General features: G+C 43.0%; 1 protein-coding gene across 2 annotated transcripts in view; it reads left to right on the forward strand.

Annotated features, from left to right (window-relative positions):
• glra3 (glycine receptor, alpha 3) overlaps positions 1-11640 on the forward strand; it is a 50084-nt gene extending 38444 nt beyond the window's left edge. The window contains exons 8-10 of one of the 2 annotated variants that reach the window (XM_060046780.1): positions 5173-5322; positions 6238-6366; positions 9303-11640. In XM_060046780.1, coding sequence (XP_059902763.1) covers positions 5173-5322; positions 6238-6366; positions 9303-9647 — 624 coding nt within the window. In that variant the 3' untranslated portion in view covers positions 9648-11640. The remainder of the gene's footprint in view (positions 1-5172; positions 5323-6237; positions 6367-9302) is intronic. The other variant, XM_060046781.1, reaches the window with a different exon arrangement.
• Positions 11641-11769: the final 129 nt, after the last annotated feature.

Below are 11769 nucleotides of genomic sequence, written 5' to 3' on the forward strand. Positions count from 1 at the left end.
CTGGCCGGTCCGAGAAGCATCCAGGGGAACGGGTTTCGGAGTCACCACTATGGGTTTGGTTTGTTTGTTGTCAACTTGTTGGTATACTATTTCACTACAATTCATGGCCGATAACAGCAGTGGTCGTTTGCAGATCAGTGTCTGATTGAAAACACAGGGATGAGCTAAAGGAGGGTTTACCTTCAGCCAAGGCTTCCTGTCACAGGTGATTGGTCTAAACTTCAGTAGAGGCCGTTGACACAAGAGACCTCCACCACTCCACTCCACTACAGCCATGCTTTCCCTCTCATAAGGGAGTGAGAGAGGGAGGAAGGAAGGTCGCTGATCAGGTCACGTGATGCTGTTGGGAAACACACAACAACAATCATTTGGATGTGGTAACTTTGGATATTCTGACGCAAAGCTTACCTACCCCGGGATTTGTGGTGGTGTCCTGGTGCATCCACCCTCTCCATGGACCAGGCCTGCTGCTGCGTTGGGTCAGTACAGATGCCCCCTGTGGTCTCTTCCTCTTCGAGGATGTTTTATCAAGGTAGGGCTGGGCGATTAGTCGGATTTCGATCTCGATATCGAGATCAAACATATCTGTACATTATTTTAGATTTGAAAATTTTCTTTTTGACCGTTGTGTATTTTTTTAAGGCAAAATTTTAAAGTTCTCAGTTACAAAGTGTTTTTGGGAGAGACATGCTGAATAAATACATCATGTTTTCAAACTCAAAAATAATCGTGTATTCAATATTGACCAAAATAATCGTGATTATGATTTTTTCCATAATCGAGCAGCCCTAAATCAAGGGTTGGTCAAACTGCCAGCCTCTCACTACATTGTCCTCCTTCTCTATTTGTCAACAATCTCTTGCCTGTGGCGCTGCAGCAGTAGCATGCCTCAGGTGTCTGCCCCCCCGACCTCTGCTCTCTGGTGTCCCCGCCCTCGGGCCCCTCCATGGAACATTCCTGATCCCTCCTGACAGGCCCCTAGGTCGCTGATGGGACAGGCTTGTGGTCCCCAAGGGCCTGTCTTTGAGTAGGTTGAAGCCTCCTCGTAAAGGCTTCCTCCTTTTATTTTTCCCCCTCTCTGAGGTCATCTCCATGGCTGCCTGACTCACAGTGCAATGACTCTTTAGCAATTCATCCCATGCGTGTACGGCATGGCGTCTTGGTACAGAGTCTGCTCTCATGTTGCCATCGGTACGGCCAAGACGCTCTACCAGATCAATTCCTTCCTCGCCCTTGTGTTGTATAGCGTCACAAACACTGGTCCAATGGACAGCACAGGTCCAATGGACAGCACTGGTCCAATGGACAGCACTGGTCCAATGGACAACACAACACTGGTCCAATGGACAACGCTGGTCCAATGGACAGCACTGGTCCAATGGACAGCACTGGTCCAATGGACAACACAACACTGGTCCAATGGACAACGCTGGTCCAATGGACAGCACTGGTCCAATTGACAGCACTCATCGAATGGACAACACTGGTCCAATGGACAACAAAACACTGGTCCAATGGAAAGCACTGGTCCAATGGACAACACTGGTTAACGGACAGCACTGGTCCAATGGACAGCACTGGTCCAGTCCCATGTCTCTCATGTCCCTTCCCATTTTAGATCTGCATACACTATTTATAATTATTAATATCATTTCATATTCTATCTTGTTTAAATGTCTCACCAAATGCTTATTTTTATCATTAATCTTATTTATCTAACTAGGTCCGAGACTAAGTTAGTTTTATTCAGTTTGCTTGATCAATGCAAATCAAATGCCTTAAACAAGTCCTGATTTATTCTATACTTTTAGTATTGTGGTCTGACCTGTCCCGATTCTTTTCCCTCAGGATAACGCAGTGAAAAATCTATCTATTCTCCAAAGGCACTATCTTCATACCCTATCAAGCTGGTTATTGTAAGATGTAACCTGTTTGCTCTGTGAGCTGTAACATAGTATAGTAAAATGTTGTATTGAATATGCAGTAAGATATTCACTTCTACAATAAGTATTTTGTTGTCGGCAGGATTCGACCCAAATGGATTTCTAGTCCGTCGCCTTAACCACTCGGCCACGACTCTATTATCAAAATCATCATGACGTCACCACATACTGTCACCTCATACTGACAGTTTTACAATGGGAACCACTCAATGTACAGAGGAATAGAAACATGGAATAGAAGATAGAATATAATGGTGAGGATAGAAACTTATTTTTTACAGCCAATTAGGAACCATGTTCACGTGAAGTCTGTAATTTCTTCGAGGACAGTGTATAGACTGGAGATAGATATTCATAACATAAGATTATAACGTTGTCGGCAGGATTCGAACATGCACGGGAAGAAGTTGTTTTTGTTGTTGTTTTATTAGAGTTGCAGAATGCAACTATATAAAAGTTGTGAATTTGCAACTGTTTTAACTTGTTTTTACAAATGATTTAGCACTTAAAACAAACGATTTAACACTAATAAAAATATCTTAAAAACAAATGTACACATTATTAACATTTTAACAAGGAGCTTTTCCACTCTTCAATGGTCTTTCCAGATGCTGGACAGTACCATTTCCCCCTTAGCGGTGTGTGGCCAGTAAGTTTGCTTTTTGCCTTACCACACATTTTGCATTGGTAGTGGTCGCTTTCCTTTCTTTGACGCTTCTTCGGGGGCTCACCTCTCATCTCTCGCTCCTAATCCTCAAGGGCTGTCTTTTGTTATCTCCATTCCGGTAGCGATTGTGAGACGCTGGATCTGGCTGGTTAGAAAGCCCGTCCTGAGGTGGAGAATCTGGCACTGGTGGCAGCTGGTAAGAGCCCTGAGAGTGAGCTGCTGGAGGTCGTGGTGGCGGCAGGTTTGAGGACCAGCTCAGAAAGTAGGCTGCTGGTGGTGGTGGCAGCTGGTATGAGGGCCCCGACCAGAAATGATTGAGACACAGGACCTGGGTGTTGACCCTGCTCACAATAGGCTAGGTCAGATGAAGCGGGGAAAGGAACAGGCCAAGCATCATCCCCTCCAGTGTCTGCTCTGGAAACTTGAGTTTGACGTCGGCGTCGCCGGATCACCGCCTCACCCTCACGGTTGTCAGGTTCCTCGAACTCCATATCTGCATGCCCATGTGGAACAGGCTCAGATGGTAGGTCCAGGGCCTCCAGGAGGTATTCCTCTGCCATGTGGACCTGCTGAGGAAGCTCCACACCTTGAAAGAGAGAGTCGTGGTAGGCCTTCTTCTGCCGATCCTGCAGCCTATTGGGGGGGGGGGGGATCAGAAGGGTTTTTCACTTAGTTTTTTAGACATTATTTGTTTTGAATGCATGTTCCTATGAATTTATAAGTTTTCCTTTTGAAGGGAATATATGAAGCAAGAAAATTGAACTCCCCAAGAGGAGACGGTTGCGTTATTTATGGTCACCAGTACCAGGTTGGTGCTTTGCAGGATTTTTTGGCAATCCTCAATTAATTGTTTGATATGACCATACGCCATAACAATAGCCTGAGGAATTGCAAATGACCTCCCCTTAGGGTCTTTTGGTCTATTCCTGCCTTCCTTGAACTCCTTGAAAAGTTTCAGTGCAACACGCTCAAAGACCCTGGTGTAATCGGGTCTATGGGCAGCCTGGCCATGAACCATGAACAATCTGCGAAAAGACAAAGTCAGGAGTCAGAATACAATCGTAGTGCTTACTATAGCAGTTAAAAAATCTGCCCAAATACATTAGTCACAACAACCGGTTAGGGTTAATATTGAATGCCAATTTAGTTGAATGCCCCCTTCAGGGGGCATTTAGGCGTTCATATCACAAATGTTCTAGTCCCCACAGATAGACCACTGTAATCAGGTATGGTACTTACATGGGCTGTCTATCAGCACACACACACACACACACACGCACACACGCACGCACGCACGCACGCACGCACGCACGCACGCACGCACGCACGCACGCACGCACACACACACACAGAAACACACAGAGAAACACACAGAGAAACACACAGCAACACAAGTAGGGAATGGGACTTGGAAGACACTGCCACATTTAATTGTACACTGCTTCTACACACATCCTGTAAAGCTCAAATGTAGTTTGTGTAAAAAGAGTATGTGGGCGTCTCCGTGTGTGCTTAAGATGAACGTGTATGTCTGTGTGTGTGTGTGTGAGGAGGGGGGGGGGGGGTTGTTTGTGTGTCTGAGAAAAGCAATAGACTGCTGTTGTCCTAGTGTCTGTTTTGCATGAGGGAACATTAAACAGTTGATTACATGGTCCTCATTTCATAGCCTCATACACAATCTCTATCTCAGCAAAATGTATCTTTCCATCTTTCATTCTTTCTCTCTCTCACACACTTGCATACACTGCCATTATAACATAACCGCCAAATTAAGTTGTATGTCAGTGGGAGTGTGTGCCATGACTGTTTTTCTTGTTTTTACACCACTTCCCCTGACATCGTTCCCTTGCATGTGTATCTAAATTAGTCATAGATTTATATATAGATTGGCTCCTCATCATTAATACAGAAAAACGTGTCGATATATTCAATATTTATTTATGTTTCTCTCGCAAAAGATTTACAGAATTATAGTATGCTGCAAACCCAATATAATTACACTTTTCCTAATCTAAGATTGGCCATGCATGACATATGAGATCTTGTGTTACATATAATAAATTACATTCGTTATTTTTTTTTATTCTTTGTAATAAAAGATAATAGCAAAAAAATGCAGTCAAAGGCTTGGAATAAAGCAGTTTGTGTTTAACAATGTAAAAACCAGCCAGTTGAACAACAACAATTGTCGAGAGAGAGAGAGAGAGAGAGAGAGAGAGAGAGAGAGAGAGAGAGAGAGAGAGAGAGAGAGAGAGAGAGAGAGAGAGAGAGAGAGAGAGAGAGAGAGAGAGAGAGAGAAAGAGAGAGAGAGAGAGAGAGAGAGAGATTTACATATACATTTATAGATCATATATAGATCATCTGTAATGCCAGGGTTAGTTCAACCTGGAATAGGGATTGAAATGTTTACAATTATAATTTGGGCTCAGAGTTTATTTGTTATCATTTTGCTATAGCAAGTGCAGCACAACCTTAAGCATATGAATGCCACATGCATCCATGTCCTTCCATTCATAACAGCAGACCGATGACAGCCATGACGGCGTGTGTGTGTGTGTGCAGGTATCGTACGTGAAGGCCATTGACATCTGGATGGCGGTGTGTCTTCTCTTCGTCTTCTCGGCGCTGTTAGAGTATGCAGCCGTCAACTTTGTCTCCAGGCAGCATAAGGATCTCCTCCGCTTCCGGCGGCCGCACAAGAACAAGCAGAAGGTGAATGAGGACGCACACGTCTCTTACGATCAGCCTCATGGCTCATATGTGGGTAACGCTAATCATTGCCAGACAAAAGATTGTGCAGAGTTCAATGAGCCAGGGCCTCAGGCGTAATGGTGCAACTGCAGCCTCTGATTCTAACCCTGTTTGGAGGACAACTGGTACGGCTTTAAAGAAGAGAGATTTCACAATTTGGTTTGCAAAGGTGTCTCGCGTCCCCTGTGTGTGCACTGTCCAGTGTCTGCATGACACAGCATGGCTGTAGCCATCTCCGTGTGCTTTGATTATGTTGTTCTTTATTTGATGGACCATTGCATGCCAGGTTGGACAGCAGAAACCCCTGATTCAGTCAAGTCATCCAATTGAATTGACGTTAAAAGGTTTTGTCAATCCCTCGTAAAAGTAAACATAATTACTACAAAAATTATAAAGTTAAGTAAATCAAATTATAGTTTTCATTTAGACATTGAAGCTGCTATCAGCAATTTCTGATCATCCCACCTAGTTGTGATTCAATTGTGTTTTGATATAGTGTCATGGTTCTCATGCATTTGGCTCTAGGATAATGGCAAGTATAATCAAATGATGCGTGAGAACCCTGAGCCACAATCAAACTAAATGTAATCAAAACAAAGTGGAGCAAGCTCTTTTCTTACGGCACATTAACATTAATTGACTGAATCGTCCACCCTTGTGTTTTATTCAGAAGCCATTGTTCTTTCTTTACATCTGTGTATGTGTGTCTGTGTATGTGTGTGTGTGTGTGTGTGTGTGTGTGTGTGTGTGTGTGTGTGTGTGTGTGTGTGTGTGTGTGTGTGTGTGTGTGTGTGTGTGTGTGTTTGTGTGCGTGTGTCTGACCCCCCCTCTGCTGTATCCACTATCCACTGCATGCATGCTGCCCTCTGGTGGTAGAATAGTAAAGGTGCAGTCGATCCTGCGGAGCTGGCTGCCTCCCTACAGCGTATTAACACTGACAACGGCCTCAAGCCCCCTGGCCCACTGTATGGGTCTATGACCAACATCTACACCAACAACCACAGGGTAATGACATCTTGTGCATGCGTGAAACTGTGAGCTGGAACAGGGTTGACGTTGTTTGAAGGAATATCCGCATTATGTGGGTTGCAAGTCCTAACAATTTTACGATTACGATAAATGGTGGTCACCCAGTGTGTTGTTGTCAATTGCTCTCAATCGTATTTCTCCTGTTATAGCTCAGAATAAAAACCTACGTCTTAAATCCTAGTGTAGAGTATGTGTACCATTGAACACAAAAACACAAAGTGAAGGAATCAGACAAGGTAACGCATTCTTGGTATACACTTTGCGCTTTTTGATCCATGGATGAATCTTGGTTCCAAAGCCTTGACTATTATCCATGTCCTACTGATTATAAACATGTAACAATATAATATTAATCATAAGTAGCTCTACTGCACCTGATGGTCTGTGTGAGTGTTCCAGATGGATTTTTGCTTATTTGTTTGTAAATCTTTCAGTTTCCTTTTTTAGGGCGATTTGTCTGTTAAACAAATGTTGACACCAAGCATAAGTTGTAGCAGCAGCAGCAGCAGCGGTGACCTGGTATGCAGGACAACAGGCTCATGACCTCGCACAAGGCCGACGTGTTTGCATCCTCTTACTCTGTTCCCAGAGAAAGCAGCCTTCTTGTCTTATATAGGGAGCCGCTCGTTCAAAGAGAGGTCATCTATTTAAAAGAATCCAAACCCTCCCATCCTAGAATAACTCCCGGTGTGATCCAGGGCAGACGGAAGTGGAGGAGAATGGAGGAGGAAATAGAGTATAGAGTATTTTTTTATCAAGTATCACTCCTACAACCCTGAACTGCAACCAGTAACAAGTCTTTATTTATAGAGAGAGAACACAATGTAAACTAAATGAAGGACCACATTCATTGAGTGCAGACTCAAACAGGTGTATTAAGAGGTCAAAAGGTCATAAAGAAATCAAAAGTTAAATAGACATCAATGCAATTTATTTATGTAGTTTAAAGGACTTAAGATAATGTTTTTTTCCCCAAATTTGTCCCATCGTCTGATGGGGTTGCCCATGTTACGTCTGCTGCTAGAGAGAGCCAGTTGGCCGTGTTTTAATGAACCTGATGGCCCGTCAAGCTGAGGATGATGGCCCTCTCTAGGTTAAACGTGTTACTCCATGCTATTGGCATGGCATATTCCTTCAGTGTGGACAGTGTTGATCTGTGATTTGTTCCATTGGATTCTGGTTACCAATATAATCACAACGCGTCCATAAGCAGGTCATAAGCAAACGGCTCACTGAGCCATGAAATAATATAATAATATATATTCTGGCTGTATCACAAACTACATTCAGGTTTTGGACATTGGAAATAAATGTATTCAGGAAGCCAGTGATCCAAAAAGGAAGATGGATGAGGGCAAAGGTCAAAGCCAAACCAATAGTGAGGCTGTTGGCAGCAGTTAGACAGCTTAAGGGAACACAGCCATATTAGTTCTGGCTCAAGCTTATCGGGCCTTTGGCAGTGTTTTCCCAAACTTGGGAAAACACTCTTTGCTTATAGGGTCACCAGAGATTGCTGAATAATAAGCCATCGAGGAAAATGAACTGAAATGTTGTAAAACATGAAACAGATTTAAAGGTTCAGAGAAAAGGGAGTCTATCTGCGAGCAAATTGACTTATGATTCGTAGCAAATTACTGCTGATCCCTTAGTGCGCTGCATGAGTTCAGTGCGATATTGATTTAATGGAGAATGATCCTGGGAAGACACGTGGCAGATTTTACCAAGCATGTTCAGACAGACAATGGCTACATGATTCTTGTAGGGATCGTTCACATGGTTGGCAGTAACAACAAAGGATTTTGGGTGTGATATCAGCAAAACAAAGATGGGTGAAGGGACCATGGTCGAGAGTTAAGGGTTGGCCGTGGCTCTAACCAGGCCTGGCGGGAGGGGCCAGGGTAGTTTACAATACTATGGGGGAAGTGGACACGTCTGCTAGGATGCAAGACCACTACAGGAATCCACACATAACAAAGTAATTTTACCAGGACTGCTCAACCGCTTTGATCATAAGATCAAAAATACATTGTGTGAACAGTAGTGGTGATCAGTTTACCAATAAAAAGATTCTTAAAAAGTGAAATATGCAGCTACTCTTGTGGTTAAATACATATTATAATATATTTCAAACAGGAAAACAACTCTGTAAAGGTCATTACCAACACTATCAGGTGTTGGATAACTAAAAAACATTCTGATCTGTATTAATCTGATCTGTGTTTGTGCGATTTACTTAAGCGTGCGTGTGATTTTCTTAAGCGTGTGCGTATAAAAAAAAGAATTACTCCCATGTCACCTCCCGGGTTCCCTACAGATCTGCATAACACCAAAAATATATATATATATTGAAATAAAAGGAATTATATAAAATAAACAATATAAAAAATCATATAATTCGTTGAAGTAGAGATCTGATAGTCTTACTGCTTTGGTGGCATATTCTTCTTGAAGCCAATACCATTTTTTAAACATGTCTTCAACATGTATGATATTCAACATAGTAAGCTATATCATTTTGTCACTGTTATTAAAATAGGACTAAGAAAAGTTGTGTGAAATCCTGTTTTTGCGTCATTTCGTGACGTTGAAGGGTATAGTTCAGTCTGGGCAGCGGTTGATGTTGATTGACACGTCCGAGAGAACTTTATGCTCCACAGACTTCACTATTATTGGAATAAGGATCCATTTTCCACAACAATTATCCTGTTGCAAGCTTCTCATACACACACACACACACACACACACACACACACACACACACACACACACACACACACACACACACACACACACACACACACACACACACACACACACACACACACACACACACACTACCACAGAAACAGAAACAAACAACAGTACCAAGACATTTGTTGCCTCATGCATGATCATTCTGTTTATCCTCACAGGAGGAGGAGGTACGAGACAAGCGCCGCAGCGTCACAGGCTCCGCCCACGGCAACCACAAGGAGTCAATTTCCAAGGACAGCGCAAACAGTGCCGTTGTCATAGCAACAACCCCAGGAGGGAGCGCGGCCCTGGCTGCCCACACCCTGCCCGGGGCGGCGGGGGGGAAGGCGGCCCCCGGCCCCGGCGGCAAAACGCACGAGCAGATGAGGAAGCTGTTTATCGACCGCGCCAAGAAGATCGACACGGTGTCGCGGGCCGGCTTCCCCCTGGCCTTCCTCTTCTTCAACATCTTCTACTGGGTGCTCTACAAGATCCTGAGGCACGAGGACGTGCACAAGCGCTAGCCCACGGAGCGGCGCTCTCTGGGGCCCAGGGAGCGGCCCTCTCTGGGGCCCAGGGAGTGGTCCTCTCTGGGGCACAGGGAGCGGCCCTCGCTGGGGCACAGGGAGCGGTCGGAGGTGAACAGGGGATCTATTTATCAGAAGATCGGGAAGAGGAACATTGGAACTACCTGATTACTTTCTAAAAATATTTGCATATCTTGCACTAGAGTGTGCAAGATGTTTTTTGTTGATAAAAATGGAAATGGTTATAAATGGAAAGATAAAACAGTGATATAAAGGAACTCCATTTAAAGCATGCTCAGACATGCTCACCATTTTGGTGTTAATAGACAGAAACGGTAGAATACATCTCTTTATGTTTCACGTACACACAAACCCTGAGTCACGGTTTGCATACACGTTAAAGTGCTGTTGGTTGGATTTATGAGCAATTATTTGAGGGCTTTTGATTTTGTTAGAAATAGCTTATTCATCTGTCAGCTAATGTGAGTGAAGAAATTAAATCAGATATACACACTAATCACAATGTATGAACAACATAGACTCCGGTTATGGCAAGTCATTATGCCTTCATAGCAGCTTAGTCAAAGTTATCTTATTCTACAATTGTTATATTACACAACAAACACAGCTTCAACACATTGTGCTTTGTTTCACTTGATTTACTTTTGAAGGACCTTTTCCCCTGCTTATTTACAGTGCATATTACAAGTTTTGTTGGGGACTATTGAGCAAGTACATGTGGACATTTAATTCTAAAACAGCTGTTCTCCCCAGTAACAGATGGATATCCTATGCATAATTTAAATTAATGGAAATGGACATTGAAGTCTGCCGATGTCATTGAACAATGGGAATTTCAACTTAACATTGTGTTCTTTGGAATATCCTTTTCACACTGTGAGAGATGTACTATGATGCTTCCCTAAGGGTTGCACGTCCATTCCATTGACTTTGGGCAACACTAAAACTACAAAACATCAGGTTTTTCACTACAAATATGGGGGTCCCTTCTCAAAAAAAGCTAAGAAATCCCTGATTCTAAATACCAGTGCTATTATGGACTTGTACAATGGAAAATATAACATGTACTCACTGCAGGTATGTGGACTACAAACACCAAGTCTTTCACTGTGCTGAGGACTAGGGGTGAACCACTTGGTCATCCCCAGTGGCAAAAACACATGCTATGCATACGTTTGCGCACACACACACAAAACATACACACAGACAAAGTTATGTATATATACTCCAGTCTTTTGTTCATCCATAGATTTACAAAGAAGAAAACTAGTCTTCATTTAACACATTCTCATTCCTTCTCGGACAGACTTCTTTATAAGGAAAACGTTATTTTGTTAAACAATCTTTTTTCCTATGTTCTTAGTATAGAAAGCAGGTACACAAATGAACCCATGCTAGCAACACCAGCCTTGTAACACTGCCACCGTGTCATGCTTAAACAGTGGCATCAATACACAAACGCACACAAAAACACACACAAACAGACAAACACACCAAGTCTTCAAAAACACCAGTGTTGTCTTAAGATTGCCAGTCATCACTCAACCCAGTTTAGTTGTGCTTAATCCCCACCAATACAGTAATCATTCATCATGGAGCAGCTATATCAATGAACCACCAACATGCCCTTTTATTTCATTCTCTGTTCAACGAGGATGGTAAGTGCAGGAGGCCATGCATAGAGGGAGCCAAACCAGCCAGGCCTGCCAATCCAGTTCCTCCTCTCTGTGGAGAGACTGGGAGAGGGGAGGAGGAGTTATGTTACTCCTGCCCAGTGAGTGTCAAACGGTGCTGGGGTTTTGCTGCTGGCTACCCATGTGGTGGTTCTCCGGTCCTGCTGTTGTTTCGACACTGTGGCACAATTTGACAAAAGTCAATCCTGTATTGAGATGTATATTTCTATGGTAAAGAATATATTGAAAATATTTTTTTGTACAAGTGATGATACTAATAAATGTAATGCATGAAACCGGGCCAGTTTCAGATTTTGTTTAAAGGCCTGTATTTATTGTATGTTTTTGTTAATCTTTTAAAAGATTAACGCAGTTACACAATTAGTAGTAGTAGTAATGGATAATAATATTATGATTATATATTG

This window comes from Gadus macrocephalus, chromosome 3, assembly GCF_031168955.1.
Source record: "Gadus macrocephalus chromosome 3, ASM3116895v1".
Taxonomy (NCBI): domain Eukaryota; kingdom Metazoa; phylum Chordata; class Actinopteri; order Gadiformes; family Gadidae; genus Gadus; species Gadus macrocephalus.